Source organism: Ischnura elegans, chromosome 10 (assembly GCF_921293095.1).
Source record: "Ischnura elegans chromosome 10, ioIscEleg1.1, whole genome shotgun sequence".
Classification (NCBI taxonomy): domain Eukaryota; kingdom Metazoa; phylum Arthropoda; class Insecta; order Odonata; family Coenagrionidae; genus Ischnura; species Ischnura elegans.
Genome location: NC_060255.1, coordinates 82,679,989 through 82,699,674, shown reverse-complemented (window position 1 = coordinate 82,699,674; position 19,686 = coordinate 82,679,989). Strand labels below are relative to the sequence as shown.

Here is a 19,686-nt window from a genome sequence, read left to right as displayed (position 1 = left end):
TCCCAACGAGCGAAGAGTTTTGCAGCAAACAACTGTAATCAATAGAGCGTGAAAAACCAGGCTAGTTCCTGAGGCAATGCGTCGATAAACCGAACACTGCTCACGTTTTACCACCACCAATGCTGAGAATGCTGAGTCAATCTCAATGGCAAGATCAGCATTTCACCAAATGTATATTTTGAGCCTAACACGACGCTGAGCCTCGCATTTTATTCGTCGAATACTCCCAAATAAAAGAGTTTGATAATTGACTGATGATTTCAGGCTTGGAAGTGTGAAACCTTTCCGTTATGGAAAATTAAATAAAAACCGTCAAAACCTGACGATGTAACAATGTTATTAAACCTTGGTCGGGTTAAAAAAATATATTTGAGAACATATCAAAGCTTATTATTTCATTTTGGATCACGACTGGGTATAGAAATTTAATACCAAATATTAAAAAACGACATGTAAAATTCAAGGTCTTAGCGTCTGGAGAGATATATTTTCCATCGTGCCTTCATGCCAAAGCAATCAAATACGCGTGCCTAGCTACTGCTTTTGTATGTAGTTATAAGAGGAATTCAATCGAATTATTGGAATATGTCGGCAAAAAGTACTAATTGACCGAACGAACTCAACTGTAACGCTAATAAATTCTATATATTACACGGTTGGCTATTATGTGAAAGACTGCAGACAACTTCAATATTGGTTGAGATAAAAAATAATAATTCAAACGGGAAAACATCAAAGAATTCATTTACGTTCACCATTGCCTATTAAGCGCATCATTGGAGCATATATCGAGTTGACGAATGCTTCGCGGTCACATCGTTCGAGTTAAAAGGAAATGCAATGAATTCCTGCTATCATTTAGCGAGAAAAGTGGTATTATTTTAACTCTATTCGTGGTTTTTTATTACTATTACACGTTTTTACCGATGTTTGTCAAATTAGGGCATTCTGAGTGGCGTCATAACAAATCAAGGCTCGTCTCGCTCCGTTTGAAAATCCTGTTTTTTGTGCCATCTGCGGTGGAGTAGGCACAATTAATAAAAATAAAATGCAATAGATCTCTCTCTGAAAACTGCGCATTTGAGATTAGTCACTTAAAAATAAAATTATTACATCAATCATGGAAAAGGGATGACCCTTTATCTTTATCTCATAATGTCAATTTTCTGATCCTTTAGTTAAGTTGTGGAAATATGTTCGCTAATTGAAGGTATTTAATCGCTGTTATCACTATCTAATCGTGTCATCTGACGATTAATTAATAAAAGTGGTATGCTTCGCCATCATTCAAGTGATTTTTATATTCTTACTTTGTCTCAACTGTGATCTTCATGATCTGTATATTGCTCAGCTTGCTTTTATTCTCTCTACTGCATGTGAAAATATTCCTTGAATTTTCATTTTATATCCATCAAAGTTTAGCTAATTTGAATCCCTTTTGCCTATCTTTCATTCAATATTCTTTCTAATTATATTTTCTACATTTTTCAGTTACTTATCTTTTCCGTCAATATTCTCATAACAGCAAATACAAAGATTATTATTCTACCTTTTGCTGGAGAACAAGGCTTAAAAATAGCGTTAGGAATTTAATTTTGTGCAATTAGCTGTATTAATAATGGATGTTTAGAAGAGTGATGCAAGGCAAAATAAGATAAATAGATGAAGGCAATCTATAATTCCTTAAAATTCTGGATTATCAATTTAATCGTCGACAAAGAAAACGTCGGGAGGAAAAAATGCATCTCCACATAGTTAACCGTGGTAGAACACGTCTGTTTACATCAATGCATTCTACATTTGGTTACAAGATTCAAAACCCTGTATATAATCAATAAAACCAGGTATGAACATGCAAAACATAATTGCTTTCTATGCCAGGATATTCCTTCATAAGATGTAACGCTAACGTAACATGTATCAATATGTGTTATTATTTGGAGTGGAGTGAATCAATACAATGAGTGAATACTGATAACTTTTATTTAACAATAAATCAAAATAAAAAGGCAAAAGAGACTTTGAGAATGTGATTTTATGCATTAGCTTATAAGTCGTCCATTTATTGTCATGGCGTACCTCTTGGAGCGAGAGGATGAAACATCTACTTCGCCAAATTTCAAATTTTGCTGTTATTTTCCCTCCCAGGCACATCTCAATGGTAGTGTTTACAGTGAGACGTATAATTCTAAAAAAAAGATAAATGGCGGCCACAATGCTCGTTGGTCCATGGCAAACAAAGACGATTTCTCCAAGGGATACAGATCGATCAAAGCATGATTCTCGTTTACATTGTCTTTTGCGGTTTTATTTTTCTACTAATGTTTTCTGCCGTTAAGGGATATTGCTGCCATGAATACATTTTGACAATTATCAAGCTTGATTCTGATTTAAAATGACTTATAATATGTATTTTTTCATATAAATTATTCAAGCTATGGTAAAGAACTCTTAATATGAGTTTCTTTTATAATAGCGCAAGTTTGTCTGAAACTTTGAGGTATAGGTAGAGTAAATTATGTTAATTTTTTTAGTTTGTTACTTTTATGAAGTCATGTAGTATATACTTAATTTCTTTCAATAAACGTATAGTCTGATTCTTTCAAGTATATTCCGATGCTGGAAAGAATAATATGGTATATATTTCTTTGATTCATCTATGTCCTAGGTAGATATCCTCGGTGTTGAGACTTGGTGTAATACTCGTTTCAAATCCTCTGAAAAGTGTCGGATTTGTATTGAAAATCCCATACTCTCGAGGTACCATGCTAAAATCTAGCAGCAATAATGTATACATATCCTTGCCCGACTTCCAAGAGCAATTTGCGTAAATACTGATATAATGGAATGCATCCCCTTTTCCGTTTTCTCCCGCCATCTTGGCGTCAGAGTTCGATTGTGAAACAAGTGCACGCTTTGCTCCGCTTTCATTTTTCGAAGCGTCCCTTTGATGTCGCAAGAATTGAGTTTCCTCCCTTCACTCCAGACGCTTAAGACTTCCCCACTTTTCCGCCATGTACCTAGTTCTCTGCTGCGTCTATCTCTAAAAAGATGTGTCGGATGGGAATTCTTAAAGAGTGAATAAGGTCTTTTTTCCCATTTTTGATCGAAAAATATTGTCCTCAATCGCAACATACGTTCTTAAACGTCGCCCTTCTAATGTCTCGCAGAGTTGATTTGATTTTCTACTCTTAGATATTATTTTTATAAATTATTGAAGCCCTTGGAAGCTTTAAGGCCATCTTCTTCATTGAAATGGTTAAATTGCATGATTATTTTATCACAAAACAATAATTTTTAGTGGCTGTGAAGCGTAAGGAACACTAAAAAAATAAAATATCTTGGCATATAGCTTTCAATGCCTTATCCACAACGCCTGGACCGTGGTATCGTAGCGATTGGAGAATTTGTCTACTCTCTGAACATTTATCTGTTTTGTCAGTGAAAACATACCGACATCATGAAAAAAGAATAAAATGGCCTCCTACCCTGAATATGTGAAATCAAAGCATCTTTGGCTTAGTATGGGGTAATATCTACCCTAACTTATCCAGCTTAGGCATTTGCGCAGCGTGAGTCCAATTCGGAGCTAAGGAAATCATCAAACACTGCTTTATATTTTGCGTTGCTACTGAACTGATTTGGTAATATCTCAGTTCTTAGACCAAAATCAAATCATTCAACAATGAAAAATTTTCTAAGTGCTCATCAACATGAAGGTAGCTATCAATTTTTCCCCTTAAAATATCCGGCTCTTCCCATTTAAAAATGAGGGGTAATGTCATCTGTTAGCAAAAAATACAGCAAAATTATTGTTGTCGTTACTGATAAAAGGCTAATTCAAATAATACCACCTTAATTTTCAATTTCATGTTGAAATTGAAAGATTTTTTCACAGTAAAGCGCGACGCATGCTTTGTTAATATTTCGGCAGTGACTTCTATTCTGTTAAAACTAAGTATAACGACCGTGTGATTTTTAAGGAAATATATCGTGTTCACTTGCTTGCTTGGGAAAAGTGTTTGCGATTTAGACCTCCTAGGGTACTATATTTTGATTCCTTGCCAAATAAATTCGTGCATGACGCCAAGATTAATATTCACAGTTCCTGGCCTTTTTTATACGCAGATCCTTCGAGCATATATCTAAAAGTAGAAGGCAAATGTCGCTGGAGTATTTCTTTTGGCTCGAGGAATAAACGGATTTCAGGAAGGATGTTGGGGTGACCGTTCAGTAAATATTTTATAATACTGGACAAAAAAGTGAAAATATATGGCCTCATCTCCATGAGGCGTGAACCATAGCTGGCACTTGTACCGTTAGCGAGCAAGCGTGAAGTACATACGTTATTTTTCGAAAACACTTGGAAAAAGACGGGACAGGCTACAATTTTGGCTATCTTGGTTCCTGGAATGATACCGAAAAGATACCTTTTTTCCTTTTCATGTAAGGGTTGAAAATTTTTCGATTAGACCTACAGAGATAATGAAGTAGGTATATCGTACAATTTTTCATTATGAGCTTTATACCCCTTCATTCCGTCAACAAAGCAAAGATATATGATTTCTATTAGTCCTATCATTGTCATTAGTGATTTTTATCCTACTTAACAGATTGATTTCTTATCAACATTAGTTATTACTTAAAAAAATGAGTTGTAATCTTAATACAGTTTAGAGTAGAAGCTATTTGTTTTCTCTTAGTGCAAACCTACTTTCGATGCGTGTATTCTAAATTAATGGGAATTGCACTGAAAATGGATAATTATGAGATCAAAAATATCTTTCACGCTGAGAAGTACAGTGAAAGCAGATCTTCTCTAACCTTCGTATTATTCGTAAAATTCCAATTGAAAATTGTAAAGTGATCTTGTGCTCCAAAAGACCCATCGCCATTTTGGCTGAGCGTGACATCAGAGTCCAGTAAACAATACGTTTAAGTGGTGCCAGTAGACTATTTGTCCCAGTTTTAGAAAAACCTATCTATCTCTCAACAAAATTTATTTTTTTCAAAGCATCATATGTTATTTCCATGATCAGTCAAGAAATATTTGTCCTGAATAATTGGCAGGTTATACGGATGTATGCATACTGGAAGATGCAGCACAGTGTTGTCAAATAGCGCTTATTACTTTTTCATTTTCCTCATCTACGGTGATTTCCACTGCATAAGATTATTGTTCTCACTTTATGTCTGGTGTCACCTTAGCCCCAACAGTGCAAAATGTATTAATAATTTATCCTATCCAACTGCTGAATCACTGTATGCCTCACTTCCAGACCTTGGGAATGCTAAGTAAATCGGCGTCAGATATGTTCCGTTATATTTCCCGTAAACATTAACTTCGTATATTCCAATATCGCACCAAGTACACATTAAATGCAATGAGTACATGGCAGTAGTTAAATGAATTACAAACCAAGCTTTGGATTGCTAGAGAACAACGTTGTTGATTTAATTTATGCTACATTTCAATTTCGTGGCTACTCAACTCCGCGCCGATAAGTCTTCATTACTGGAGAAGAAATAAGCGACCATGAATTAATTTACCTTCAGAATGTTCCCAGAATACGTCTTTACGAAGTTGGAGCCAGCCATTGCGCGATACGTGCACCTTAAAAACTTTTCAACTATTCAGAACTGTTTTTGACACACCCTTCAAGTTGCGAATCAGCATCGTTGTAGATGTTTGTTAATTTCCTTTCTGTTTTGTTACCGCCATGGAACGAATCTGCTTACTTGAATTCTGACGTCACAGAGCGTTCTTGTTGCACGAAAGAATTTAATGATTTTCGCGAACTTTGAAGCTCAGTAGCGACAAGAATATTGAGAATTGTGTAGTCATATTTTGCATACGTTAATAACATTAACTTACCTATCTAGGCATGAAAAAAATTACCATTTTAATTTTATGAGGCCTCATATGACTGCAATTTCAGCGCGAAATTGCTTGAAACTCAAAAGTATGGTCACTGCGTGTAGTTTAATAAATCATGGTCACTTTGTGACGACGCACATTTATTACTCTTTTTCATAACTACGCTTAATTTCTTACAGTATTCAATATGCTACTGTAATTATGCTTACATTTTATTTGCAGTTTGTAAAATTCTTATTTTAAATGCATTTCCGAGTTAAGATAACGTGATATAGTCAATTTTTCTTACCGTTTGCCGAGTATGCGTAGATAGTAGGTCATATAATTTTTGTTTTTTTTCTCCCGGCGAACAATTGCATTGAAGTTCTCTCGGGTTTCGCACCGGGTTAGGTCCTCCATTTCTCCTTCCAACGTTTCGATGGACAACTCGCCCATCGTCATCAGGGATTCAGGAATCCAATGATTCCTGATTGGATTCCTGAATCCCTCGGTAATCAGGAATCATTGGATTCCTGAATCCCTGTTGACGACGGGCGAGTTGTCCATCAAAATGTTGGAAGGAGAAATGGAGGACCTGACCCGGTGCGAAACCCGGGAAAACTTCACTGCAATAGTAGGTCATGTTTTAGAATAACTAAAATGCCTTCACTTACCAATAATATTTCAGAGAACGCATTTTTCCTGCTGGACCGGTCTTATTTGTGACGTATCGTGTTTCCAAAAATCACGAAATAATATTAAAAATTTCGTGTTATGTCGGCTAGACGCTTTTTTATAGTTAAAATGTATTTTCTTTACGCATAATAATTAAGATGATGAAGAAGGTGCTTTTTGAAACCTAGGTCTTATTGGAGTACAGTGTAGAAATGTATGTGGAGAAACAGAAAAAACTATGCCTTGTTAAATAGTTTCCTGTTATCGAGAATCGTTTCAAGCTTAATGTGGTGAAATGTTATAATAATTATTTAAAAGTTACTGGCAATGCCCCACTAATAATTTGTGGAAAAAAGTAACTTTCAATTTATTCACTAGTTGTTTTCATTTTAAATATCAATGTTTATCATCGGTAGTAGATCAGTTGTATAGTTTATGTAAGCAAGACAGGACAAGTTACTAAAAAGGGTCTACTCAATGCACGCTGAAATTTTAATATTATACCGTAAGTGTTAAGCAAGTAATATGCCACGAATTATGGCCTCTTCTCATGCATGCAGAGATATGTTCTGATTTCGGTTTTGAATAAAAAATTCAGTAAAACGAGGTTTAAATTCATTAGTCTTCCGCTCTGAAATATCCCTTGACCGAAAGCTGACAGTGTCCGAGTATCGTGCTGTGGAAGAGTGGTTTTACTCTCTCAGTCTTAGTACGATTTTCACCGAAAGCATTCCTTAATATAAGAGGATTTTCGAATGGAATTAGGAACTCGAGCAGACTCGCATCCGGAGATCAATTCCTGCCATGTTCGTGTACCCCAAACAATGACGTCATGGCAAAGTTGGCTGTGCCGGAACGATTTTTCCTAAGCTTTTTTTAGAAATGAAATATTAGCGTGTGTTTTTTTATTGCAAGTCATTTTATTACAATTTTTTTTGTTTTGGTTACGAATATTGGTAAAAATTTTTAGCAACAAAATTTATAAAAGTGTTATTTGACTATTATGTCTTTCTTACGGCGCGGCGCGGCGTTCGACACCATGGCACCTCTGCCTCAAACTCCATTTCTAACCACAAACCCTAACCTTTGACCTTGGAACAGATTATAATGCTGTCTCTCTTTCCCTCACTTATCCTTGCCCAATCCCTTTTTCTTCTCTAAGCAGACCCAATTTCCCATTGCATTGGTGCACTTTCGCTGAAAGAATATTCATCCTTTTCCCTCTATTACAAGTTACAGTGAGGGAAGAACAGCAGCGAAGAGTGAGGAAGAGAAAAAAATGAAGGGTGAAAACATATCAAACCCGTGATGACGTTAAACAAAATATGAGCATTTGAAATTTTGTGTAAATTCTCGGGCATTTTGTATCAGGTCCTACTTACATATATGTGAATTTAGTTTTATGGCCTTTTTGCTGAAAAACTAGAAAAGGTGATTGAAAATCTCTCCCCCAGCCATCTTATGGTTTTTATGAAGGGTCTTCACTCTTTCTTCCGGCTCTTTCCCCGGCCAAAAATATCCTCAAACGAACCACGTGCGAACGCTGTGTGTACAGATTAGGTAAATGGTGTGTACGCTCTAAGTACAGACAAAAACTGTGTTCAAATTTGGAGAAAACTGTGTACTATTGTGTCACAGTGCACTTTATTTATATACATAGTTTGTACACAGACCTTTTCGCCAGGGTTGGGGTGAGTGTTGAAAGCCGAGGGCGTAGTGTTGGCGTGGGAGTCGCCTGGCCCTTATCTGCCGTTACGCAGCGCTCCGCTCTGCTCTTCTGTTTCTCCCTGCACCTCCACTTCCCTTGGGATGCCAAGACCCTTTCCCTTTCTCGCACCTCCCCCAAGGGACGTCGCAGCTCTTTTCCCTTTCCCTCTTTTATCTCCTTCTCGCCTTAGCGCTTTCTCACCTCTTATTCTACACCATCCCTACTTTCTTTCATCCCTTGCCACACCCTAGCGCACAAACTAATGCACTGTTTGGTTTGGTTGGGTGATTTTCCATGGCACCGGGTGCAGTATTTCTTTTATTTTTGGAACCGGCATGACAGTTTGCATTGTATAAATTGGTGCATGAGGAAATCGGATAGTAATCAGAGCATCCGGAGGCGGTTCTTAAACCCATTAATACTGCATAATTATGGCAGATCGGTTCACAAAGGGGGGAGTTCATCATGAAACAATAATTTTACTCTTTGTGTAAATAACTTCGCATTCGTGTGAGTCACTGCATACGAAGTCATTTGCTACATGCACCTCTTTTTTGGTTTATTGTACAGCCCAGTAGAATATCTATACATTTAAGTACCAGGTAAAGCCAAGGGTCACTTTTTTGCACACTAAGAAATAAGCTATTAGGCTTAACAATATTAAAGTACTTCTTTTCCTTAGCCTCAGCTTCAGTCAGAATCAATATGCCGGTGCGCATCGAATAAAAATTTCAGTACTCAGGGGAAGCGGTCCTTTAAATTCCACGTGAAGTCAAAGATCCTAAGAAGCATTTATAGAATAACCATTTTTTTTACAAACCAAGAAAATGAGATTTCAACGTTTATGCGGTAGATGTGACTGACAGAAATTTTTTGTACTATTTTGTCCGGAGGAAAGAGGTCAAATACAATTTTAGAAAAAAAACTAACATGTTGGATAGACCGTGGGACGTACGGGATATTTTTGTTTCATGTCAACTTCAACTCTCATGTGAGATTCACTTGGTTAGATTTTTTGGAGTCTACCATAGATATGGATATATATGTAACAAAATTACAATAGTAATGAAGTCATTTTCGAAATAAAGAGGAAAATGATTGACACCCCTGTTATGTTTTTAATAGTACATCGAAATTGGGAGTCATTTTTCAATTTTATTTCATTTGGATCTGTCGTACTTAATTTCTGTGTGCCTTATCATCAATTCGCTAACGTGCAACTTACTGTCTCTTTACGGAGGTGCATTTAGTGAGTCTCTTCTCCTATTACTTCCAGCGCCGTCCCAAACTCCCATTCTCCTCATTGGGATCTATTTATAACGACACGGGTAACCATATGCGTTCATGTTAACATGGCTATAAATGCCCTGCGTCTGAATCATTTCTCTTTACTTCCAAGAAAATTGAATTTGATCCGATTAACATCCATTCATTTAAGCTTCAAAAGCGCATATTCATCCTTTGTATGACGAAGTTTATGATCCTCCTTATACTTCTTTTATTCAGATATTAGAAGATACTTAAAGTTTTAAATAATTTATATTTCCTTTACGGCGGTTTTTGAAAGCGTAATAATTGGCTATTTCCTCAAGGAAGGGGATCATTACAGGATCAGTACTTCATTTCGTTGAGTAGTGGAGATAATCAAGTCTTCCGTCACTCTGTAATTGAATCTTGGTAATTATATTGAATCTTGAAACTTGGTGATTATAATGACCGACGATGAAATTCGTGTGTACATTGTTAATGCCTATATAATAAAGTATTTCTTGGAGTTTAGGTCATTTATAAATAAGTTTCAGCCAACGTTTCGATTTATTTTTTAAAATAAATCGAAACGTTCAATTTAAACGAATTTATTTCAAAATTTTTTGTATATTCCATTCTGTTCTTATATATATATATGTTTTTATATGTATATATATTTCCTTAAATTATGTTGTGTAAAAAACCCGATTGTTCCTTTTTTATATATAAATATTGTGTACCGTTTTATTCTCTGTATTTTATATTGTTCACACTTTTTCTTACATAGCCCTGAAGATGATTTAAAAAATAAATCGAAACGTTGGCTGAAACTTATTTATAAATGACCTGAACTCCAAGAAATACTTTATTATATAATAAACAAGGTCAAGAAAAGGAAAATAAATATTGTTAATGCCTCCATTCATTAATGGATCATTACGGAATCAGTACCTCATTTTGTCAAATAGCGCAGGTAATCAAGTATTAATGGTATCTCTTTATTTAAATCTTTGTTGACTTCTGATAATAATATCAGACGATTAAATTCGTTCATGCGTGGTTAACGGAAAGCTCCTTAATCTACATGGACGTCTGTTCTTGCAAAAGCTCTCCGAAAGTTTTGCAAACTCGCATTCTGGAGCGTGTGTGCCGCAAAACTTTCGTACAACCTTGAAGGAGTTAGTAACAGCGTGTAGCCAAAGAGTTAGGGTGAGGTGCATTGTTAAAGATATGCAGCGGGTGCTATGGGAAACTTGAGTGAGATTGATGTAACTATGTCTTACCGTCATCAGCATCGATAGTTGAGCGCGGAACAGCTGTGGAAGCGGTAGATGGGGGTCCTGTAGGGATAGCAATAGTAAAGCAAAGACTAAGGCAATGGTTAAAAAAACAAACAAAACGAAAAAAGAAGATAGCAGAAAATATGCGATCTATTTTTTTAAACAAATAAAAGCACAAAAATGAAAGTAGGTTAAAACAAATCAATATATAATGGAAAATCCTGAAAAAATCATAATAAAAATATAATTCACAGAAGATATTTGCTCTAAAGGCATTACTAAGAGTGTATTTGCCGAAGCATTGAGTAGAAATTGTGATTCAAACATATTTTTGATCAAAGCTGCGCCACAGATGTTGTCAGTCATGTGCATTAGTGGAATAGTTCATGCATTTAGGATAAGTCATAGCATGTTTTAAACTCTGCAAATGATTAAATTTAAAGCCAAATATAATTTCCAAAACGCCTTATGGATGCTTCTTGTATCCGATTTTACAATTTACACTTATTTTACGTCTTTCTATTTTTAGTTTAGTTACATTACTCCCTTGTACCTTGTGCTATTTTACCTGTCAATATCATCTACCTCCCACGAATATTGAATTCATTCCAATGTGATAGTCTGTTTAAAGAAATCCGTGTTCATCATCTATTTTGATAATAATATTTAAACCTAACGTGGTTTTGTCCTGTATTAGATTCTTCAACTGAATACAACTTTCTCCTTATGCTCTCATAAAATTCTCTTGGACGTGTCTATGGTTTAAAGGAGACCGAAAAATTTTTCTTGCGAACAGATAAACTAGTCGGAAGATGCTATTTCACCTTAATTTTGAGGTCAAATGTGATCAAATGTGACGATCCAAACTAATTTATTTCATTCAATTACGACGTGAACTGCGAGTGCCTTGCGTTTGCGTACACTATGCGTTGATATTCAGAATCCATCGACCAGACCAAAAACAATGACGCACGAACCACGTCTCTGCGAATGATTTATATTCCGTGGGTGACACACCATTCCAAGCATCGGAGCTGATCGACTGCTTGCCTTGCATCCAATCTTCTTCGTGATGCCGTGCTGTAGGAGACGTATATGTACGATAGATCGGAGATTGGTTTGGGCTGGGTGCAGTGACGCACTCGCTCTGCTACTCGCCATGCTTCGTGGTGATAAGTAACAAGTTTTAAGTCACAATATTCATGCCAATCGGGGCTTGTCGGAAGTGACGTAACATTTTGACGCGAAAACTGTCAGTCAGAAGTCAAGAGGAAGAAGATTATTGAAAATACATTACCTTACACATCATGGGAAAAATAATAAAAAACTTATTTCAACTTATGCCCATAAAGTGTTTAGTGATATGTATTCATGATATAATTGTAACATCCACGTATTATTTCTTTCTGTAATGGTATGTAATAAATAGAGTAGCTCAAAATGTTTACAGAAGCCCGTTTGTTTTTGTGGGTACGGGCAATCTAATGGCTAGAACAGCTAAGACAATTATCAGACGTGCCATAATTCCAATAAACTTCTTGTTATCTTGCTTATAATAAAGGTAAAAATCGTCTGTAACAGTTTGGTCTTCGTAGAATTTAATGGAAAACACAGCTGCTGAAATAAAAATATGATCGATGATGTGTGCCTCATACTTGCGTGCGCTGTTTCAAATTTTTGATCGTTCTAGTTTCGCTTGGAATGTAAATAGTATTCGAATATTTTCACCTGTGATATATTTCACTGAAAACCAACCTTGTTTAAATATTTCAACGATAACCGCTACCGATTGTATCCAAAGCCATCTCCTCACTGAAATCGACATTACATCGCGATTTTACCTGCAAGTATCTAATATTTCTTTAAAGTTGATGATTGGTTTCCGGGTGAATTCCGCGTCGAATGATTTTTTTAAAGTTGTTAAACATCCTAAACAGAGACTCCCTGGTTTGCGAAAAAAATAAAATTTCGTTGAAATCTATAGATTCGGCTTCAACTTTGTGAAAATTCATGATGAATGAAAAGAAACACTTTGTAAATTTTCACTGAATTTATTTGCTGGTACGACGGGGGTCGACGCCATGGCGTATACTCGAGAATGACGCCTTAGCGTCGAAAAGCGTCGTACCAGCAAATAAATTCAATGATAATTTTGTAAGTGTATATGCCATCATTCATTAAGTTTCGTAATCAAATTAATTATTAAATCACATTATTTTTTTGCACTTCACCTCTTTCCATGTTGGCCGCTGCAATCCCTTCATTCTGGTCCTTTATATGTCTGCACAGAAACATTATAAATATTGTGTATGAAAGCTTTAATATTGTTCATTTAACAATTTTGAATATTTATATCATACATAAAGATGGAATGTAGTTGCAAAATCTATTTTTTGACACTTACTGCAGAGGCTACCGATGCTCGTTAAGGCCATTTTACACGGTACACGGAATTGCGCAATCTTACGTCCGTGTGAAGGCGCAGTCAAAATTGCGTCGTGTAGAGCGGTGAATTGCTAGTACACATGCGAGAATGCGTGGATGCGAGACGACAAAATAGCCACTGTTCTAATTTCGTTCATGCATTCGCGCAGATTTTAGAAATTAATGCAGCTCTAACCTGCGCAATTCCGTGCCCCTTGTAAAACGGCCTCTAGATTAGAAGATCAGCATTTGTCTGCATTTAACACTATTTCTATACGATGCAATGTTCGCACGTGGTAGTTAAATAGATCTGCAGAAGATATGAGTGATAAAAATATCTTTAGCGGGTGGCTATCATTCCAACGATAAGGGCGGAACCCAAATTTAAGGTCGAACATTGCTTTCTCTCACTCACCTGGGTAGTAGATAAGGCTCTTCTTTCGGGAGTACTCCGAGTTGGGGATGCTGAGGAGACAGTGGAAGGAGACGGGGGGAGAGGGCTCGCCGTCCGCGCCCTCCTGAGCCAGGAAGCGATCCGGCACGTCTACCCACGCCTCCGCGTCATACACGCCCGTGTCCGTGCGACGCGTCTGCACCGTCACACCCTCCAGCGGCAGACTGGCGAAACAGATGAGGAGAGAGAAGGGAAAAAGTCACTCCACTCAGTAACTCAAGAAGAGTCGCTCTACTTTTTTGGTGATGGGGATGAAGGATGGAATAATTGATTGATTCTAACTACATAGGCGGATCCAGGGGGGGGAACACGTGCCCCCCCCGGCCCTATAGGCCTGTTTACACGTTACATTAACACGTACGAGTTAATGTACGTTTGCGTGAATGATTTAGGTGGACCGGAACGGAACATGTACGAATGCATGAACCAAATAAGAACAGGTTCTATTTTCTGTGCATGCATTCGCACAAGTTGGGTGGTTACACGGTGCATTTTGGCGTTCATTCTTGCATTCATACATTGAGACATTAACCCTTACGTGTTAATATACCGTGTAAAAGGGCCTTAAAAATATGTAAGATTTTTAATACGGTCCCATTATCATTGCGTTCGTTTTGTATTATGAGATATCCTTGTGCCCCCCCCAGAACAAAATCCTGGATACGGCTTTGCTTGTGCCCCCCCCCCCCCCAGAAAGAAATCCTGGATCTGCCCATGGCTAACTAAATAAACCTTATAACTGTAATTGCTGAATGTTATGCGCAATGATGATCAACTTAATCGTTGAAAAGTAGGTATTAGTTCTTTTAAGGCGTAAAATCGCGTTTGAGGAATATTGCTATTAATAGAATTTTTTCTAGCTTTTTGAAAGCGAAAGTTAGGCCGATATTATGATTTAAGTTTCATGTCAGTGCATCTCAGAAGAGAGGGTTTTCATTTTTTACGCTTTTTATGGGGTATTTTTTTAAAATGAATCCATTTGACTATGGAGCAATATAAGTAATTAACTATCGAAATCAAAATTTCTATGTATAATATAAAACATTGGTTTGGAAGTAAACATTATCTGAACGTTGATAATATCTTAATGTCGCCATGGTATTATTCTTTCCCTGTATTTGAATTTTCGGTGTAAACCGAAATGTCCTTCATAAAAATGATATGAATTGACAGTTTGTAACATATAGCACTAGGGGATCTGGACCCTGTTTTGAATTTTTTATGGCACATTGAACGAAATAACTTTTATTCGATCTTATTTTCATATGTCAAGTCCATCATATTCCAGGCGGAGGAAGGAATACATTTCAGGCGTGATAAGGAGCTATACTGTTGATTAATCATATTTATAGATATAATGTTGAAATAAAGGTTGGAAAAATAATCATTAAATAAAAGTAATTTCATAGCCATTCTTATTATCAGCCATTATTATTCTTATCAATTATAAGTAAAATTCTTTTTACCAGTGGTGAAACGAAGTCACCCCAACATGCAGATACCATTGCGCTATCACACTTTTTTCAAAATATTTAAGTTACGGGACGTATAATATGTAGGAGACTAGTATATTTTCTAACAGCAATTGTGCTATGGAGTTTAAATAATTCTTATCAGTTTTCATCCCATACATGATGCAATATAAAGTTTTTAGATGGTATAATTCACTCAAAAACCTTATCAGCAAGAAGGCTTTTATAGGTTTCAGTGTAAGTTTAAAGATAGGAATCCACTGTAACCTGCGATTGTATAACCATCAGTGATACCTATCTGAAAAGACAAGAATCGGCCCCAAAAATTTACTCATCTAAGAGATAGTACCAAGAACTGATGGATAGACATTCATTTTATTTTCCTGACTAGCGCAGCGGAAATTTATTGAAGTAAGTCAAAAATCAAAGTTTTTCAACTATTTAATAAAAACTTGCAAAGAAGTTCGATCTGTGCTGAGGGCTGCCAGTATGTGCTGCTACCTGACGGTTCCAAGTTTAACTATGACCTGCACCGTTGTATCTCAAAGTAGATAGACTATTTTGGAGTTGGTTGCCATAACTATCTCAAAATCAAGAAAAATTACACCTATATGTTTCTGCGCCCTCCAATGAAGAGATTCTTTACGTTCAGGCAGTGGGTGAAAGCGATTTATTTTCGGCGTGAATTGCCCTGTGGTTGTCTCTTACAGCATGGAGACGTCGACGTCGATGTCGTCTCCGTCGTCGTCGTCGTCATCATCGTCCTCGATGGTCGCCTCGACCCTCAGGTGGTTGAGCGATGCCCCCGGCTGGTGGCGAAGCAGCGACAGGGTGATGTTGGGCTCCGGGTATACGCCCTCTGCCTTGCAACTCACCCTCACCGAATCACTCCGATCCTGCTTGCTTTGAGACATCATGAGCGCCTTCTCTGGAACTGTTGTGGATTAATAAAAGAGGAAATCGAGTTATTACAGCCATAGTTTGGTAGTTATTACTATTTTAACCCTCCAGTTTTTCATTAATCAAGCACACTCCATAAATTTACGAAAATGCTTTATAATGAGCCGAGGTTAGTCAAATACTCTGAAATAGAATATATATGTGGTTTTCAGTACATATAATGCGTTCAATTCTAGTTTCATATGTGTAAATTTCGAGATGAATAATTAAATAGCAATAAAACTGACGACTTAACATTTTCATCAATAACTTAGCTAAGCATATTATGATCTAAAACCTTATGAACGCACCATATTCACCTCAATACGTCTACCATAATATATATATTTTGCCCCTAACCAGCATAAATTGAATATCTGACTTTCTCACGGGTTTTGTCGGGGTTGAGCTAAACCCACACCTATCCGAACTTTCTTCTTATCGAGGGGCCATGGGTCGGAGATGCTTTCGGATTCACGCAAGCAAATATTATATTATCTAAGTTCGATGTAACGGAGGGAATAAAACTGCCCTTATCCCTTATCCCAAACCCTTATCTAGTCGTAGAGCTGCAATTAGGATAATAGCCTATTTTCCAAATCCATTGAGAGCATACTTTATACTCTCGTTATTTGAGATCACACGCTTGCGGCCTAAGATCATACGATAATGGACTGAGGTCATACATTAATGGACTGAGGTAGCTTGATGCCCTATTTGCCAAGTAAACACAAATTTGTCGTCTATGGACAAAAATAGTCATCAGTACGACGTGCTCTTAGATAACGTACTCTGACTAATTGAAATCAGAGGATGCTACTGACGTCTAAATTGTAGCTTAATTAACTAGCCTTCTTAATGGAATTATTCAATTTGTGAATGTGTACCAGTAAGGGGGGATGAATAAAAATAAAGAAATTCATTTTTTATGACATATAACTCAGCTTTGAATCATGTTTAAATGGAGATAATTTGAGTGCAAATGAGTAATACGTACTCATGGCATTTTAAAGCAACATATGGTTTGGTGTAAGTGACGAAGGAAGAACACCCTTGTAAAGAAAAGTGATTAAACTTTACGAAATACCGTTATATATAGGGTTGTATGTTATACACCCATTGTGTATGGAAACTTGCAATGTTTAATTAATTTTCTTCACTTGATTCGTACTGTTTTAAATCTATTTTTGTTTAGATCATGTTGATATTTGCACTAATGACCAACGGGTTCACTACCTTGAAATCGTTGGTTTCACCGCATTGCCGCATATTAGGTGATGTAGAACGTTTAACATAGCTGTTCATTTTCGTTAAAGTTACATAATCAGTGATTATTTTCAGATTATTCACCGATTTTTAGCCTTGTGACAGAAAAGTGATTAAACTTAGCGAATTTTAATTCTGTTCAATATAGAAGAAGTGTATCCTATACTACCATATTGCGTGGAAATTTGTAAAGTTAAGTATATTACTTTTCTATGTTATCATATCGTTTTCAATCCATTTTTCCATCCACCACGTCGATACTTGTACTAATTTTCGGAAAGTACAAAATTCACTTTCTTACAATCGTTGGTTTCACTGCATTGTAGGATCTTTGGTGTTGTAAAACTTTTTACATACCAAGCTGTTTATTCTTGCTTAAATTACATAATTAGTGATTCCATGTCAGATTGATCGCCGATTTTTATTTTTTGTCCTCTGATTTAAACTCAACTTGACATGTAGTGCATTTTCAAAAATGAAATAAAAAATGCCAATGTTTGATTACGTCAATAAAATTTATCTGACATATTCAAATTGCAAAAACCAAGTTTTATTAAAATTGAACACTCTTGGGCATGCTAATAGCTGCACTATTTTTCTCATTACGGTCTCGCATTAATTCTATTTAGATCTTCCGTAATAACTTCACATGTAGGTCATTAAAAACACGAAGTGACGCCTTTTTTTGGGTGAATATTCCTCTTCTCTATAAAGGGTCTAGCAGGTTAAGATGGTGAAAAGTGCCCCCGAATATTTTGAGAAATAAGAAACATACACTTAAAGTGCATCCAAAATTATGTGTTTCCCCAAAGCCTCAGGCCTCAAAAATGGAAAATGACCCCAGAAAAAATCGAAACTCGATATTTAGTTATTTAACCATTTCTCCAGTTTTTATTTTTGTAAAATTGCTTTCTTCATTTTAAATTGTGTATACTATTATGGTCTACCATACTGATTTTTTTCAAAAGTTTTTAACCGAAAACTAAACTTTTACATAAGTTTGAAATTTTAAAAATTAAATTAAAATTTTTAGGAAACAATAGACACGCCGAAAAAAAAAATGTTGTTACCCTTATCTTAAAGTATAATCCTAATTTTTTTCAGATGTTTAAAATTGGTGGAACAGGGCCAAAAACACGAATAACTGCTTTCTGCCATTTGCATGTATGTATTCCAGGAGGATATTTGATATGATTGTCGAGAGCAACGATTGTTGATCAGTTTCTAATATTATTGATTAAGAATAAACACTAACATAAACAATGCCTATCACACTTAGATTAATCGTAATTATTTCTTGTAAACATTCTGTTAAGCTTCAACCTTCCGTCGGGCGCAATGGATCTGACGCCTCAGCGCAAGTGTTTTTTCACTTCTCCATGCCAATAGGTGGCGAAGAACCCTTTAAACTCATAGTAGCTGTTTGTTTTGGCACGCTATATCTAGCTTTTAGGATTTATGCCAACAGGTCAGTGGCGGATTATTAAGCTTAATTAAGCAATGAAATGGTAAAATACAGCGAAATAAAAGCACAAGTGGATATATAATATAGCAAAATAAAAAAACCCCAATCATATAGAATTCACATGCTAAAGTATATTACATATAATAATACCAAATAGCGTAAAGAGTAGATTAAATCGCACCTTGCTGGATCGGTCTGGGGCAGGATGACGGTGTTTATAGGGGTATAAGATATCATTTATGGGTTAGACTACACTAATAACGGTGCTAAGTTCAAAGGTGTACTACAGAGCCGTGATTATGGTTAAAAAAACTAAATATTGAGTTTCAATTTTTTCTGGGGTTATTTTCCATTGTTGAGACCTGAAACTTTGGGGAAACACATAATTTTGGACGCACTTTAAGTGTATGTTTTTTAATTCTCAAAATATTGGGGGGCACTTTTCACCATCTTAACCTGCTAGACCCTTCACAATCATTCGTTTAAAAAAACTGGTAATCGCGATTATACGTATCATTTAGTCATTGAAAAAATTATTGATAATGTATCCACTTTGTTATCATTTGAGAACGCAATAGTCAGTCGTTCTCGTCTCATAGATTTATTTTTGCAGGAAAGACTGAGGGTTTTCTCACAATACCTATGGAATCCACTTTTCCATTTTGCAGTTTTTTTTCAACCTACGCCTTCCCTGCTGTGCTATAATTTTTTTTTCGTTTGTCTTTCTTCTTACGTCTTCTTTTCTTCCGAGAACCCCGCTCATGAAAAGTCTGTAATCCATGTTCATCCTCTTTTCTCAAAGCAAAGGAAAGTTTCCAAGCCCCATAGCGTTCCTTCCTTTGCTGTAATATTGACTTCGCTTTTCTTCCCAATCCATTCCAGACTTTCGGTCATCAAT

The 19,686-nt window shown here is 36.2% G+C and overlaps 1 protein-coding gene across 2 annotated transcripts in view; it reads right to left on the bottom strand.

The window, feature by feature from the left end:
• LOC124166674 overlaps positions 1 to 19,686 on the bottom strand; it is a 424,003-nt gene that overhangs the window by 184,416 nt on the left and 219,901 nt on the right. Inside the window, exons 4-6 of one of the 2 annotated variants that reach the window (XM_046544310.1) lie at positions 15,827 to 16,052; positions 13,608 to 13,810; positions 10,772 to 10,828 (exon numbers count right to left, since the gene is read on the bottom strand). In XM_046544310.1, the coding sequence (XP_046400266.1) occupies positions 10,772 to 10,828; positions 13,608 to 13,810; positions 15,827 to 16,052 (486 nt within the window). The remainder of the gene's footprint in view (positions 1 to 10,771; positions 10,829 to 13,607; positions 13,811 to 15,826; positions 16,053 to 19,686) is intronic. The other variant, XM_046544311.1, reaches the window with a different exon arrangement.